The sequence below is a fragment of the Salmo trutta genome, chromosome 8 (assembly GCF_901001165.1).
Source record: "Salmo trutta chromosome 8, fSalTru1.1, whole genome shotgun sequence".
NCBI classification, from domain to species: domain Eukaryota; kingdom Metazoa; phylum Chordata; class Actinopteri; order Salmoniformes; family Salmonidae; genus Salmo; species Salmo trutta.
This window is the reverse complement of record NC_042964.1, coordinates 43899681-43916596: the sequence shown is the minus strand read 5'-3', so window position 1 is coordinate 43916596 and position 16916 is coordinate 43899681. Positions and strand designations below refer to the sequence as shown.

The 16916-nt window shown below is 45.1% G+C and overlaps 1 protein-coding gene across 3 annotated transcripts; it reads right to left on the bottom strand.

Moving 5' to 3' along the window:
• Positions 1-3752: 3752 nt before the first annotated feature.
• Positions 3753-16841, bottom strand: LOC115199051 (integrator complex subunit 13). 3 transcript variants are annotated; one of them, XM_029761571.1, is made up of 17 exons: positions 16667-16841; positions 15674-15922; positions 15440-15514; positions 14989-15191; positions 11287-11367; positions 11095-11185; positions 10711-10839; positions 9160-9244; positions 8936-9028; positions 8593-8682; positions 8289-8467; positions 6734-6901; positions 6429-6583; positions 5908-6138; positions 4929-5062; positions 4509-4644; positions 3753-4044 (listed from the first exon to the last, which is right to left on the bottom strand). In XM_029761571.1, the coding sequence occupies exons 2-17, from the start codon at positions 15896-15898 to the stop codon at positions 4008-4010; spliced, it is 2112 nt and encodes a 703-aa protein (XP_029617431.1). In that variant the 5' UTR covers positions 15899-15922; positions 16667-16841; the 3' UTR covers positions 3753-4007. The 3 variants fall into 3 exon arrangements, with proteins under 3 accessions (XP_029617431.1, XP_029617429.1, XP_029617430.1); XM_029761569.1 differs by lacking the exon at positions 16667-16841 and adding an exon at positions 16465-16611; XM_029761570.1 differs by lacking the exon at positions 16667-16841 and adding an exon at positions 16331-16610.
• Between the last annotated feature and the right edge of the window lie 75 nt (positions 16842-16916).

Genomic DNA, 16916 nt, shown 5'->3' with positions numbered 1-16916 from the left:
ACCAATCTGTAAGTCGCTCTGGATAAGAGCGTCTGCTAAATGACGTAAATGTAAATGTAATACAGAGACCTTTACAGCACTATCAGGTGAGCTGACTGTACTGAAAGTTGCCATGTAAATCCAAGGCCATTAATAATGTCAACTAGAGGCTGATATTTCAATAGCTTGGTAGCAAATGCTTGTTTCAAACACACGAGTGGGGGGCACTGTTTACTCATTTGGCTGGGGAGTTATGGACTACACAACTACAATGGAATATGGCCATATAGGCCTGGCAGAATAATGAAGTAACTCATGGAGGAAAAGGGTTACTGAATGAAAGTTCATTCACTCCTTCAGGTCTCTTTGGCCAATCATGATGCAACACCAAGGTGGTTGGCGTTCACCGAGAAGACTGGCAAGCTATTTGGCTTGGCAGAACCCCCGTCAAGTGTCCGTCGCAGGCTACTGTGTATCCATTACCTACTTTCATCTTCATGTCCTTAATGGAACAGTGGGAGAGGGGAGCATATTCTCTACACACATAGAGGACATTGATCATTTGATATTCATCATGTGCATTGCATGTATCGATTGATTAAATGTAACTGATTTCGGTAAAAAGCTGAGGGATGGGCCTGGAGAAATGTAACCACTCTCAAATTCATAGAGCTATAGATGCAAGGAGTGACCATCCATGATATCAACATGAGTTTAAACCATATTTTAAGGCTATACAGACTTTTACATTTATATTGTTTACAAACATTGGAGTAAAACATGTTTGTATTTTGGGTTCTGATGGGGTATGACAGTTGAACTAAGCTCATAAGGTAATAAGTTATATTCTTCAAGATTCAATAGGTATATATAATTCATTTATAAGTAAAAAAAAAAATGAATCTTGCAATTAAGGATTCCAGCTTTAAATAAATTTGATCTGTTCAATTTATGAATTTAATTGTTAATTTCCAATTTAGGTAATTAAATTTACTTCATAAACTGACCGAATCTAATAATTATTTTGACCCTAATCCTGGTTGGTGGTGTGTCTGACGGGGCCGGTCTCATCTGCCCTGTGGGGGAGACTGTCATCTGGGCTGATCTAATGCTTCAGGTGGACCCTGGCCGCTTGGACGCAGACCAACGTGTACAGCTGACCAGCACAATGGCTGACTATCTGCGAATGGCTCCTGGCTCCATGCACCTCCTCTCGCTCAGTGGCCCCACTGCACTTCCAAAGAGAGAAAACCAGGGTGTGCAGGCAGGATCCCGACTGCTGACGCTACTCGGGGAAAGGGACCTTGGGAAGAGGAAGGCTGCCGAGCTCTTGTGGCTGGTCGGTTGTGGGGTGGGGGAGCAGTTCAGACTTAGTCCTGATTTTGGAGCATAGCACTGCCTCAGGTCGGCTGACCACCATGTTGGGAGTCTCCATACTAGGGTGGAGGGTTCTCTGCAAGGGGTTGCTTTCTAGGATCAGGAGGGGCCTGCAACCTCTGCGTCATACAGCCACCCCAAATGCAGTTCTCCCACCACCAACACAGGTGCCAGAGTCAGTCAGACTGGAGCTTTCACACATACCTGCTCTGGAGCCTTCTACTAGTTTGATGATGTCATACCCCACAGCCATCCTGGAGACACACACTGGGGTCCCAAACCTAGAACTAACACAGGCCTCAAGTTACCCTCTAACATCCTGTTGCTTGTGAGGGTGTTTTGCAATCACCACCATCTGGCACGAGAGACGATTTGTTGTCCATGCCTCTCAAACCGTCCCTACTCATCCCAGAGTGTTTCACACAATCGCTGAAGAGGCCTACATTTCACACAGCCACCAAAACGGAGACGGTATCAACTGTTAGTATGTCCAGAGAATCAAGCCATTCTCAGCACCAGGCTGGAGAGTATGACACAACTTCAAGCTTCTCATCAGGTCCAGTTGAGACGCGAGGTTTCTTTGGGCCTTGCTCCAACTGGAGTACTTAGAGCATCTTCCCAGCCCATGTCTCCTTCAGCTGCCTCCTCAGGTTAGTTTACTACTAACTTCCACGTCACATTTCTCATGCATAACTTCCTCTCTGTAAGAACTTTGGCATGATGTAATGGTCTTTCTAAATATGTACTGATGTTATTCTAGGGCCCTCCGATCTCCCTCCCAAAGTGTTGAGGTCCATCCCACTTCTGGAAGCCACAGTCGGCTTCCCTTTCCACTACACAATACCATCAAGGACCTTTCTGGATCCAGAGGATGGGGCAGCAGAGTCCCTCTCCCTGGGGCTGACGTTCATAGATGGCCCTCCTGTGACTCTGGGGTCCTGGGTGGTCTTGGATGGACTTGAGCTGCACGGTGTCCCTCTGGCAGTAGACCTGCAGTTTGCCCCTCAGCAGCTGCTGCTGGCTGCTCGGGACAATCAGGGCTTGGCTCCCCCTCACCTTGGACCTCCACCGCAGCCATGCGGAGCCCTGCCACAGCTTTAGCCTCACCGGAGTCTTAACTTCCTCCTCAGCCAGCGCCACAGGGTGGAGCTTCTCCTGGACAAGCTGTCCCGCTTCTTCAATGACTCTGGCAGCCACCACCTTGCCGTGCTGTCCCTGGATCCACTATTGTGTCTTGATACAACTTCACCCTATGCCAGGTGGGGGGTGATGGTGTCGAGGGACGGTGGTCTGTGGGTCGGGTCTGGCGCATGTGGGAGGAAATTAGTTCAAAGGCCAGACAGAGTAGCCCTGCATTCAGCCAGGCAATGCTCCCAGAGTTCCCCATCAGCAAGGTAGGCCCTGTGAGTTTCGGGCATGACTGTTTCCCCAGCCCAACTACTGCCACAACTACAGCCTCTAGTCCCACTCTTTCCACCAGTACTCCATATCCCACTTCTGTCAACACCGTCCCAGCCTCGGATCCCACTGGTGTATCAGTGCGACAGACAGACCCCTCATTGGATGGCCAGTGTGTTGACAGCTCTGCTAGTGGTCTGCTGCCTCTTTCTGGCAGTCACCCTTACATTTACAGTTTTCTATTTCTGTAGAAGCCGTGTGAGGGTAAGGACTCTTGCGATGTGGCCCTCAGAGGGGGTTGTCCCAGGTCACACCATGGATCTGAGGACAATAAGGCCAAGGATGCCCCCCGTTCCAACCAGCAGTACCCACACCTCCCCCGAGGTTGTGGCTTAACGCCTCACCAGCCCGTGGAGAGCATCTCTCTCCCACAAATCTCCAGGGCAGACTGCCTTATCAAGAGCAGTATCTTTTCACCCACCTCCACAATACCAGTTCCCACCACAATACCCACATAACAGACCATGGGAATACAAATCCCAAGAAGAAAAGCATACAAACAAATGAATCCATTCTTGGAAGTGAGGTTGTGACATGTTCATACACACACTACTCATGCCACTACGAGGGTTGTTGAGACAAATGTGTTGCACAACCGTTTTGGAAGACAAAGTATTAATGGATCTTAGGAGGGCAATTATGAATGTGCCTTTTATACTGGAACTTTGTATTGCTGTGATAATCTACACACATTTGTACTTCTATGTACCAAAACGTACAACAAAGCATGAAAATTGTCGTTTTTCATTTCATTGAGGAATCTTAAAGTAGAATTAAGATACAATATCCATCATAACTGGATTTTACTATATTTCAGACAAAAACCTTCCAAACTGACAAAACTGCATTTTGTTATATTTGAGACTTGATGCCAACCTTTCGCGGTCACCGTACCATTAACCTAACCATGAGAAAAGTAGAACGGCACAGAAAGAAAATACTGCCTGTTGACAACTTTATTGCTTCACACAATATGTGAGCCTATCCATACAAACGTGGGTAGAAAACGAACAAAAATCACTCTAAAAATTACAAAGTCTGACTGCTACCCATTAATCTATGCCTGGTATGGACAGAGTAGGGGAGGACAGTCCATACACCTCAGATTGACATGATCTCTGGTCCAAGCACATATTCCTGCTGTGGGAAGGTGTTCGGTGGAGTGGGTGCATCCTGTATAGAGACAGGTCACATCATCTGGTGGCTTTCCCATTCTCGTGGAGGTCCATTCTGTTAACAGTAGAAAAAAAGTTAACTAATTATTTATCATAAGACCGTCTACTCCATAACAGGCACTGGACAATCAGATTTCAGTCAAGAAAACAAACTACAACATCTCTATCAAACATTATAAACTGGGTGGTTCAAGCCCTGAATGCTGATTGGCTGACAGACGTGGTACATCAGACTGTATACAACGGGTATGACAAAACATGTATTTTTACTGCTCTAATTACTTTGGTAACCAGTTTATAATAGCAATAAGGCAGCTCTGGGGTTTGTGGTTTATGGCCAATATACCACGGCTAAAGGGCTGTGTCTAGGCACTTCGCGTTGCATTGTGCATAAGAACAGCCCTTAGCCATAGTATATTGGCCATATAACACACCTCCTTGTGTTATATGGTTAATTAGAACTAGGGGCTATAATACACTGATGTGGGGAATGGTTATATACAGCACATTATCACACACCCATTCTCATCTTTAAGGTGCTGGTATAACTCTGCCTTGTTGTTCACAGAGCTGATCCTTCCGGCAAACTCCTGGTGTTTCCTGGAGTTGGCCACAGTGATTCTGTTAGTCCACATGGTGAGCAGGGACACCGGACCTACATTGTAACCACAGGCCGAAAACACACAGAGACAGAAAGATCAGTGAAAAGGAACAATACTAGTAATGGCACGCCTTATCAATGTATTATCTCTGAATAAAAAAGGTAATTAATGCAGTGATGAGACAAAAAACAAATAATAATAATAGAATACTACTCATTGCAATGATAACCATGAACTTGGCATTCAACAAATAGTTCACACCATGGACCACACCAGTTCACACCATGGATCTGAGGACAATAAGGTCAAGGCCAACCAGAAGGGGGGGGGCATGCACCTTTGGCTTTTTCAGGTAGTTGGATCTCTTCCAGACGGGGCTTCTTGTTGAGAGGCTCTGGCGAGTCAGGAGAATCCTTTATGACCTCCGACTCCCCCTGCTCCTCCTTTCCGCGCTCTACCGCCCCCTTCAGCCTGGTGGAGGAATCACATTTTATTTGTCACATGTGCCGAATACAACAGTGAAACGCTTACTTACAAGCCCTTAACCAACAATGCTTTAAGAAGTAAAAAAGTGTTAAGTAGAAAATAGAAAATAAAAGTAACGAATAATTAAACAGCAGCAGTAAAATACAGAGGTACAGAGTCAATGTACGGGGGCACCGATGAGTCAAGGTAATTGAGGTAATATGTACATGCAGGTAGAGTTCAAGTGACTATGCATAGATTATAAACGGAGAGTAGCAGCAGCGTAAAAGAGGGTTCTGGGTAGCCCTCTGATTAGCTGTTCAGGAGTCTTATGGCTTGGGGGTAGAATGCAACACAGTATGACAGTGACCAGGAGAATACCAGGGTAAAATACTAAACCGGTATATACAGTACCAGTCAAAAGTTTGGACACCTAACAAGTGCTCAGCATATGTGGGAACTCCTTCAAGACTGTTGGAAAAGCACTCCTGGTGAAGCTGGTTGAGAGAAGTGTGCCAAGAGTGTGCAATGCTGTCATCAAGGAAAAGGGTGGCTTGGGGTGATTTGTTTAACACTTTTTTTGGTTAATACATAATTCCATATGTGTTATTTCATAGTGTTGATGTCTTCACTACTTTTCTACAATGTAGAAAATAGGAAAAAATAAAGACAAACCCTTGAATGAGTAGGTGTGTCCAAACTTTTGACTGGTACTGTATATATTATTTTAAAAATATATTTTTCAGACAGGATTTTTTTCAGAATCACAGAGTTGATTGGATTCAGGGTCTGTTGTTTAAAACACTAGGTCAGGCTGGGGTCAAACAAAATTTGTGTTGTGTCACCCTGACCTCTCTGACTCCTGCCAGCTCTTGTCCTCTGAATCCTTGTTGATGTTCTTCTCTGCCTTGTCCTCCTTGTCCTCCCTCTTCCTCCCCCGTTTCTTCCTCTCCTCCTCCTCGGGGGGTTTGCTGCGGCAGGCGATGATGCAGTCCAGAACCCTCTGGTGTCGCTCGCTGCCCGCCACGTGGGTCTTCACCAGAGTCTCCAGCTCGTTCCACATGATGCGGTACTGCTCATCCCTAAAGCCCGGGGGGGACAGTAACCAGTCAGGACAGGAGACCAGGCACACACACTGAACTTATATACGGTTCCCACCTCCAAACAGTCAGGGAGCGACACAGTTACACTTTCAGACTCTCTCCCCAATTCACTCTCTTCCGCACACATCCTTAACATACAAACACACACATAAAAACAGACACGTACACACCCACCCACCCACTCACACACACGCTGTTTCCCACCCCTAAACACTCAGGGTGACACTAAGCCACAACATCAGTCTCTCTCTCACACAGAGACAGACTACCTTTTAGGGCCCTTTCCCCTGGAGCCCACAGTGGAGATGGGAAGAGGGTCGTTCTTCCTCTCCATATCCACCAGGTTGTAAACGGTCTTCTGGCAGGTCAGCAAGTCCTCCTCACTCAGACTCTCCTTCACTATGAGGTTAGCCAGCGGAACAACCTGGATCACACACACCACACACAATTAACACATACAGTCACACACATACAATGAACACAAAATTACACAGACCGTTAAAAAATAAATCAAACGAGTGATGTGAGGTGAGCAACTGTGCAGTGTGTGAAAGAAGGCTGTTGTCCTGCTCACCGCCTGCATGTTGAAGATGGTGGTCTGGGAGATGATCATTGGCCAATAGCGAGTGTAACGCTCCAGCTGGGCTTTGGCCCGCTCTGCCGGGGGCTTCCCACTAGCCTCAGCGTCTGGGGACTCTGGGACAGGAGTCAGACGGTTCTCCCTCATGAACTCGCCGAAGTCCTGCGGCAGACACCCCAAAAATACTTGTATCAAACTTTTGGTCCCACTTTAGAATAAGTGTATTTTATACCTACCAATGTTAACATGGTAGTTACATAGACACAGTGTAAATATAAGACATTACAGGTACACATTGTTACATAGAACACAGTAGACAGCTGTTACACCAATTCGTTGTTTATGTGTTTTCTCGTTGACATTTTATATGCATTAGATTTGTAAACAAACTCCAATTAGTTGTGACTGAACCTCCTCTGCCCCTTACAGTGATGTGGTAGTCAGTCACTATGGGGTAGAGGAGGAAGAGGCTTACAGTGATGCGGTAGTCAGTCATTATGGGGTAGAGGAGGAAGAGGCTTACAGTGATGTGGTAGTCAGTCACTATGGGGTAGAGGAGGAAGGGGCTTACAGTGATGTGGTAGTCAGTCATTATGGGGTAGAGGAGGAAGGGGCTTACAGTAATATGGTAGTCAGTCACTATGGGGTAGAGGAGGAAGAGGCTTACAGTGATGTGGTAGTCAGTCACTATGGGGTAGAGGAGGAAGGGGCTTACAGTGATGTGGTAGTCAGTCACTATGGGGTAGAGGAGGAAGAGGCTTACAGTAATATGGTAGTCAGTCACTATGGGGTAGAGGAGGAAGAGGCTTACAGTGATGTGGTAGTCAGTCACTATGGGGTAGAGGAGGAAGGGGCTTACAGTAATATGGTAGTCAGTCACTATGGGGTAGAGGAGGAAGGGGCTTACAGTAATATGGTAGTCAGTCACTATGGGGTAGAGGAGGAAGGGGCTTACAGTGATGTGGTAGTCAGTCACTATGGGGTAGAGGAGGAAGGGGCTTATAGTGATGTGGTAGTCAGTCACCATGGGGTAGAGGAGGAAGAGGCTTACAGTGATGCGGTAGTCAGTCACTATGGGGTAGAGGAGGAAGAGGCTTACAGTGATGTGGTAGTCAGTCACTATGGGGTAGAGGAGGAAGGGGCTTACAGTGATGCGGTAGTCAGTCACTATGGGGTAGAGGAGGAAGGGGCTTACAGTGATGTGGTAGTCAGTCACTATGGGGTAGAGGAGGAAGGGGCTTACAGTGATGTGGTAGTCAGTCATTATGGGGTAGAGGAGGAAGGGGCTTACAGTGATGCGGTAGTCAGTCACTATGGGGTAGAGGAGGAAGGGGCTTACAGTGATGTGGTAGTCAGTCACTATGGGGTAGAGGAGGAAGAGGCTTACAGTGATGTGGTAGTCAGTCACTATGGGGTAGAGGAGGAAGGGGTGGGAGGGGCTTACAGTGATGTGGTAGTCAGTCACTATGGGGTAGAGGAGGAAGAGGCTTACAGTGATGTGGTAGTCAGTCACTATGGTGTAGAGGAGGAAGGGGTGGGAGGGGCTTACAGTGATGCGGTAGTCAGTCACCCGGCCCCCGCAGCCCTCGCTAATGGAGGGAGGGTCCTCCAGGGTGGAGCGGGTGCTATTTAGCACGTGCAGGAAGATCTCCCCGCCATGGCTGCTCAGCATGTGGCTGATGACCTTTGACCCGGACTTCCTGGGCTGCTCCAGCAGCACTGAGCGACCTGCAATGCAATCAATCACCATCTGTATTTCAACTACACTTGTTTGTATTTTACGTATGCAAGTAGTATTACATTTAGGGTAGGGGGTAGAGGCAAGGGGTCGGGGCAAAAATATTCAGGCTCACCGTTCAGCAAGAAGTTGGTCAAACACGATGAGGGTCGGCTGTTGACGTCCGTAGGCGAGATCCGATAGGCTCCAGTGCAGTAGTGCAGTTCTGAGCCACCAGTTCACACACAGACACACACGCAAGAAAGATGGGAAATATCCAGATAAGCCAAAAGAGAATATTACAACAGAAAATGCTCTTGGGACTTTGATGTATCGATATCAAGGACATTTTCAGCCATTTTTCAATCTCTTCTTTTATCTTTATCATTTCAAACGCCACTCAAGCCCCACCTCTACCGAGACTTTTCATTCAGTTAGCGCGACAACAAATAAAGTTTCACAGGGTTCATGGTGCCTACCTACACTGTTGGTGCGAGGAGTGCACCACTTAAGCGTAACTGTCTCCTTAAGTCCACTGTCTCGACTCGTACTACCAGCCATGTGCAGGTCGCCTGAACAACAGAAAAAGAGGAGAGATGAAAGGGAGAAGCTGAATGTTTACTGTAGTGGTTTTATGGCCAAGCCACAATAATTTAGTGGCCAAAACAATAGATTATTTTATTATTATTTCTTAAAACCTCACCACTTTTGAAGAACTCAAGATGGGCGTCCTTGTGATGCAGGAGCTCTACGTCGTAATTGGCCGACGTGTTGGCGTGCTGCTCCTCCTTCACACCCACAGGAGACGGAGAAGACCAAAAAAAGAGACGTCAGCGAGGTATCCTTTTCATTGACATTGTAGTCATTTGGCAGACGCTCTTATCCAGAGCGACTTGCAGTAGTGAGTGCCTATCCACTGCTGTCAAGACAAACAAACACTGCTGCTTTCATGTTAACAACAAGGGTTCGAGAAGTACCAGCAAATGCATAAACCACTGATCTTTGCATCGTCTCTCTCTCTTTTGTTCTCTCTTCCGTTCTTCCTATAAGGTGATTCCGGTGATGTGAAGATAGACAGCTGTGGTTGTTGCAGTCCAAAGTTTAAGGGTCTGACGTGTACTTCAGTGAAAAGGGCTGTACTTGTTTTCTAACCCAGATTAATAACATGGGACTACATGGAGGACAAAAACATTTGGGGCGAAAGTTAGGAGATAGGCGTCTACCTGCCTATCATGGCTAAGGACTAAATGACTTACTATTCAAATGAGAGAAAGAAAGAGAGAAAGAGAGAGGAAAGAGAGAAGGAAAGGAGGGACAGAGGGTGGTCTGATATCAATACGTACTACTCAACACAGCACAAAGGACCACAACAAGACACTACAAGGAGGGACTGCGACCAATCAACTCTGAGGTAGAGAAGGCAGCAACAAGGAGTCACCAACAAGGAGTCAGACAGGACATGAGGCCGGGGGGGGGGGCAAACTACAGGGCACATAATGCGTACATTCTCATCCACCAAACATGCTAACACTCTCAACTCTGATTGGCTGCTGGAATGTCAAGTGGACAATCAGCGGCCAATCAAAAGTGAGGGCTGTTGAGCGTCCGATGGATGGACAAAACCAATCCACACAGCCTTGCGTTCTGCGGTCCCTCTTGGTGTGTGTTTAAGAGTACTGACCTGCTCGCAAACATTTAATGTGGGCTAGCAAAACAGAAAATACAGCATGAAAACAGCAGCGGTTCCAAGAGTCATTTCAACATGATGATGAACAAACAAAGAACAGTGTGTAAAATCATAGTGCACAATGGCTGACGGGGAAGAAGAAGGAAGTTTGGGACATTTTGGGGCCGATGATGGGGTGGGGGTGTGGCAAGGTTAGGTTAGGGTATCAGAAGGTTGAGGCGAGTGAAGCGATAGGTGCATTGGGTGGCAAGGCCAATAGAAAATGTGTAATGCGTTGGTTTGTGGATGCAGAGAAAATAAGTGGGCGGGTCAGGCTAGGTCTTTTGCAGACGGAACGTCGCCCTTTTCAAACGTTCGTCCAGTCATCAAAAATAGCCCACCTTATACCTTAAATAGCTAATCTAACATCAGTCATGACATGAAGGAGGCAGGAAAATAGTTAATTCAAGACTGCTGGGACACAGCCCTGAAGGAAGTAATGGGTGGGAGTTAGTGAAAAGGGTGAAAGGTTATAGATGCGGCTGGTGAAGGCCTGAACCTTGGGAGAGCAGAGGACAGAAGACATACCTTCATTGGGATGTTGGTGATGGTGGTGGAGGCAAGGTCAAAGTGCTGCTGCACTAGAATGTTGAGTTTGGTGGCCAGGTGCCTCCCTGCCCGCACACTGTGAACCTCGCTGGTCAGCAGAGAGGAGACCTGCCGGTACAGAGGAAGACTATGTAGGACTTTAACACTAACAAAGTAGCATGCCATTTTTTATTGTATGCCATCTCTATAGAACTTTGTAACTACAGCATGTGGAAATGAGCACACGTTTACAGGATACTAACAGTATACTTTATCTCCATCAGATTAAGTATGCGTTGATATGACAAAGTGTGTTTGGAGCAATGTTATCCATATCTAGATTAACCTTTAGACTAGGTGAAAACAGAGTCAATTTAAACCTACCTCTTTCTTTGGCCGGTCTGAGACCAGGGTGTCCTCTCCTTGAGGGAAGATGTGGACGAGCACCAGCTCACACTGCTGGATAGGCATCAGTCTAAAACACAGAGACACACTGGAATGCATCGGAAGGATTCAAGACACTTCCTTAGGAAAAGAGTGTAAAAACATTATTATTCTCTTCTCAATCTCTCATACCTGTCTGAGCCTGCTGCCATCTTGTTTTGCTCTAGAATGGTCTCTTGCACACAGTCCTCCAGCATTCGCACATGGGTGTCACTGTAACAGACAGAAACACACAATACCCCCATTAGGATTTCCATGGATGCCTTCAAAGATGGGCATTACTTCAGTATCTACAGGTTCTCAATTAATAACCAGGTTTAACAGAATCAATAGATCATCTCTTTTGGTACGGTCCTTCAGTGGCTCACTTTTGGAGTCAGGTCCAGGAGTGGTTGTTAAGTCATAATGTCTGTGTTCAGAGGGACCTACAAACAGCACTGTTAGGAGATCTGAAAAACCACCATCAATCAATGGGAAATATGAGTATTTATTTTAAGGGAAATCTTGGCACAAACAGAGGTTCAAGACCTTCGTAAGTCTTCACAGTAAAATAGAAGAATGTATTGCAAAAGGAAATATTAAAACTGTAGTGTCCTGGGAAAGATGGGTTAGTCTGTGGACATCTGAGGGTTGGAATTAAGATTGTAGTGGTCAATTCGTCGGGGCATGGACTCTACAAGCTGTCGAAAGCATTCCATAGGGATGGTGGCCTATGTTGACTCCAATGCTTCCCACAGTTGTGTCAAGTTGGCTGGATGTCCTTTGAGTGGTGGACCATTCTTGATATACACGGGAAACTGTTGAGCGTGGAAAACCCAGCAGCATTGCAGTTCTTGACACTCAAACCGGTGCACCTGGCACCAATTACCATATCCCGTTCAAAGGCACAAATATTGTGTCTTGCCCATTTACCCTCTGAATGACACACACACACAATGTCTCAATTGTCTCAAGGCTTAAAAATCCTTATTTACCCTGCCTCCTCCCTTTCATCTATACCAAGGCTCCACAACCCTGTTCCTGGAGAGCTACCCTCCTGTATGTTTTTGTTCCAACCCCAGTTGTAACTAACCCGATTCATCTTATCAACCAGCTAATTATGAGAATCAGGTATGCTAGATTAGGGTTGGAGAGAGAACTTACAGGACGGTAGCTCTCCAGGAACAGTGTTGGAGAGCCCTGATCTACAGTGATTGAAATGGATTTAACAAGTGACATCAATAAGGCATCATAGCTTTCACCTGGATTCACCTGATCAGTCTATGTCAGGGTTCCCCAACTGGCGGCCCAAAAATTATATGAACAAAAATATTATTTTTTTTATTGTTGGACATAAAAGACTGTAAAAAGACCAGCAAATCAGCTCCAAGTGATTTTAATTTCGGAAATCTGTTCCAAAGTATTATCACGCATAATAGAAATGTGTAATTGTATACAAATGTCAGCAAGGTTTGAAGTGATTAGGTTTTAGTCTTCTGTTTGGGCTTTTTGTGGTCAATGTGCAGTCTATACATTATTTGTAATTATGTTCCGGCCCCCTGAACATTCACTCATGAATTTAATTTATTTGTATTATTATTATTTAATTTATTTTTTAAATTGGCCTGCAGCTGAATCCAGTTGATGATCCCTGGTCTATGTAAAGTACACTCAGTGTATATATAGAATTGTAATGTTTTCCACAGGTCCTACAACTAGGGGAGAGGGGGGAAGGGGCATAATAAAAAAATATATATACAGTATATATACAGTACCAGTCTAAAGTTTGGACACACCTACTCATTCAAGGGTTTTTCTTTATTTTTAATATTTTCTACATTGTAGTGAAGACATCAAAAGTATGAAATAACACATATGGAATCATGTAGTGAGCAAAAAAGTGTTAAAACAAAGTATATTTTATATTTGAGATTTTTCAAAGTAGCCACCCTTTGCCTTGATGACAACTTTGCACACTCTTAGCATTCTCTCAACCAGCTTCAAGAGGTAGTCACCTGGAATGCATTTCAATTAACAGGTGTGCCATCTTAAAAGTTAATTTGTGGAATTTTTTTCCTTCTTAATGTGTTTGGTAGGGGTGGTATACAGAAGATAGCCCTATTTGGTAAAGCCCATATTATGGCAAGAACAGCTCAAATAAACAAAGAGAAATGACAGGCCATCATTACTTTAAGACATAAACCAGCAGCATACCACCCTGCATCCTACTGCTGGCTTGCTTCTAAAGCTAAGCAGGGTTGGTCCTGGATGGGAGACCAGATGTTGCTGGAAGTGGTGTTGGAGTGCCAGTAGGAGGCCCCCTTTCCTCTGTCCTCTAGTCTAAAAAAATATCCCAATGCCCCAGGGCAGTGATTGGGGACAAAGCCCTGTGAAGGGTGCTGTCTTTTGGATGGGACGTTAAACAGGTGTCCTGACTTTCTGTGGTCACTAAAGATCCCATGGCACTAAGAATAAGGGTGTTAACCCCAGTGTCCTGGCTACATTTCCAATATGGCCTTCATACCATCACGGTCACCGAATCATCCCCAGTTCACAATTGGCTCATTCATCCCTCTCCCCTGTAACTATTCACCAGGTTGTTGCTGTAAATGAGAATGTGTTCTCAGTCAACTTACCTGGTTAAATAAAAAAGGTCAGTCAATCTGGAAAATGTCAAGAACTTTGAAAGTTTCTTCAAATACAGTCACAAAAACTATCATGGAACTGGCTCTCATGATGAAAGGAAGACCCAGAGTTACCTCTGCTGCAGAGGTAAGTTCATTAGAGTTACCAGCCTCAGAAATTGCAGCCCAAATAAATGCTTCAAAAAGTTCAAGTAACAGACACATCTCAACATCAACTGTTCAGAGGAGACTGTGTGAATCAGGCCTTCATGGTTGAATTGCTGCAAAGAAACTACTACTAAAGGACACCAATAAGAATAAGAGACTTGCTTGGGCCAAGAAACATGAGCAATGGACATTAGACTGGTGGAAATGTGTCCTTTGTTCAGGAGTCCAAATTGGAGATTTTTGGTTCTAACAGCCATGTCTTTGTGAGACACGGTGTGGGTGAACGTATAATCTCTGCATGTGTATTTCCCACTGTAAAACATGGAGGAGGTGGTGTTATGGTGCTTTGCTGGTGACAATGTCTGTGATTTATTTAGAATTCAAGGAACACTTAACCAGCATGGCTACCACAGTATTCTGCAGCGATACGCCATCCCATCTGGTTTGCGCTTAGTGGGACTATCATTTGTTTTTCAACAGGACAATGACCAAAAACACACCTCCAGGCTGTGTAAGGGATAATTGACCAAGAAGAAGAGTGATGGAGTGCTGCATCAGATGACCTGGCCTCCACAATCACCCGACCTCAACCCAATTGAGATGGTTTGGGATGAGTTGGACCGCAGAGTGAAGGAAAAGCAGCCAACAAGTGCTCAGCATATGTGGGAACTCCAAGACTGTTGGAAAAGTATTCCAGGTAATTGCTGGTTGAGAGAATGCCAAGAGTGTGCAAAGCTGTCATCAAGGCAAAGGGTGGCTACTTTGAAGAATCTCAAATATATTTTGATTTGTTGAACACTTTTTTTGGTTACTACATGATTCCATGTGTTATTTTATAGTTTTGATGTCTTCACTATTATTCTACAATGTAAAAAATTGTAGAAATAAAGAAAAACCTGTGAATGAGTAGGTGTGTGGATTTGGGGATTTGAAATTATACAAGTAATGTTATTTGATAGTTCCAAATCTTTCTGTTAATTTCATAGCTGATCTATCCCCTAAAAAAATTGTATTATAATAAATAAACAATAAACAATTATTTACTAATTATGATAACGTTTACCTCTTGGCGTTTGTGAGGCAGATAATGCGCCCCCTGTTGGCCACCCTGTCAGCAGTGTCCATGAGGGTGGTGCGTGCCTCGTGCTGGTACTCAGTGATCTTACACAGTGACTCCACCGCTGCCACCAGGCCGTGAAGGACGCTGCAACACTCAGGGTCCTCCTGCGGGTTAGGTGGACCCACAGCTGCCAGAGCAGACATGAGCTATCACATGAATACAAAAGGGAAGCAGGTCAAGTCAACAATACATTACAACAAAACCTCTATCTGGACAGGATTAGTTAACCTCAAAATGAGACAATGAGATTGGTAGTAGTGTAGTGAGTATTGCAATAACAAAAAGCTGTAAACTTTCAACAACAGATTGCTTAGAATCATAGAATTAGTGCTGTACAAAATTGCTGCCCTGTTGATAAATAAGCATCCATCTCTCGAAGATGGAAATAAAGTACCTCATGAGTGCTTTGGTCCTCTTGCCTCCAGCTGTTCAGAATGTGGAACTCTGAATCACTCACAATGTAGTTGATCTGAAACATAACCACTGAAGCAATATAATGTGCTGTGCCCAACTCGGAATATGAATACACACAGACGAGTTGGCCAATGCACAGACTATACTCCGTCCTGACCTGGGCTAAAACAGACTAGACCACCAGGCACTGCCAGGCTATGGGATGGAGACTCACCAGTTTCTTGAGGGGGTAAACGTCATAGAGGATGCGGCAGTACTCCATGGAGCACTCCACAGCACATGTCCACAGGGACTTGGACACTGGGGCCAGCGGGATCATGCCCTGGCCACGGCTCTTGGTCAGCACGTCACACTCCACCTGCTGCCGACTGGACTCTGCCATATAAGGGCAGTGGTCGACCACGAAGGCCGTCTTGTGGGAGACTGAGAACATCTTCATCTCTGGTTCAGCCCTCTGTGAGTTCTGTTGAGGTGATAGGAGGAAATATTTAGTCTGGTGTTAAGATACCATCTCTTCTCAATTTAGATGAAAAGAGCAAGGCACCAGTAACGTTAGCTAGCTGCAGACTACGTACTGACACCAATTTACATTGCTAATATATACAGTAGCTAACTAGGCTGAAAGAGAAACATGCCCTATGACAATGTCCTTTAGCTATATATTTAGCTAGCTAACGTTAGTTAGTTATGATAAGTTACCCTGGCCCCTGCAATGTCGTTAGGATAACGGTCGTTAGCTAGCTTGCTTACTTAACTTGGCTAACTAGATTTAATTACAAGCTTTAGCTAGCTAGTTTCCAGACCGATTAAAAAACTTCATTGCTACGTTAGCTAGCTAGCTAAGTAGTGGGTGAGCGGTCTGCAGAAGTACCTGGGACCGATGAGACTGAGGCGCGTCGATTTGCCAACGTTAACCCAAGCTAATGTTAGTTTAGTTTGTCAGCCAGGTTAACTATCAAACAGTTAGCTTACAAATTAGTCTAAAATAAAGTCAGGTTTTCACACCATATAGCACCCGTATTGTATGGTTCCTTTCCACCAACGAAAATACGGATTGTAGTTGTACAACTAAGTTAATAGCTATCTATGTAGGTAATAAAAAAACGACATAATGCTGGAGCAACAACAACAAAAATCAGAGGCGGACGTAGCTGTAGATGTTATTGTTGGAACCATGTCCGTCGTGTATGGATGGTCCGTGTCTTACTTCAACATCTTTTCATGGTTCCCGTCTTCTTTGCTTAGATAAATTGAGCAGGGTTCCCCAAGTGGAGGCCCGCGGACCAAATTCGGTTTTATTTGGCCCCCCAAGTTTTCTGAATTTTCATTGTTGCACATAAAAGGCTGTAAAACACCAGGAAAATAGCTCCAATAGTCCGCCTGTCGGGGACTACTAAAAAAACACCTCCTAAAGTACCCATAGTACTCGGAGGACTACCCCACCCATTCTCTCAAGT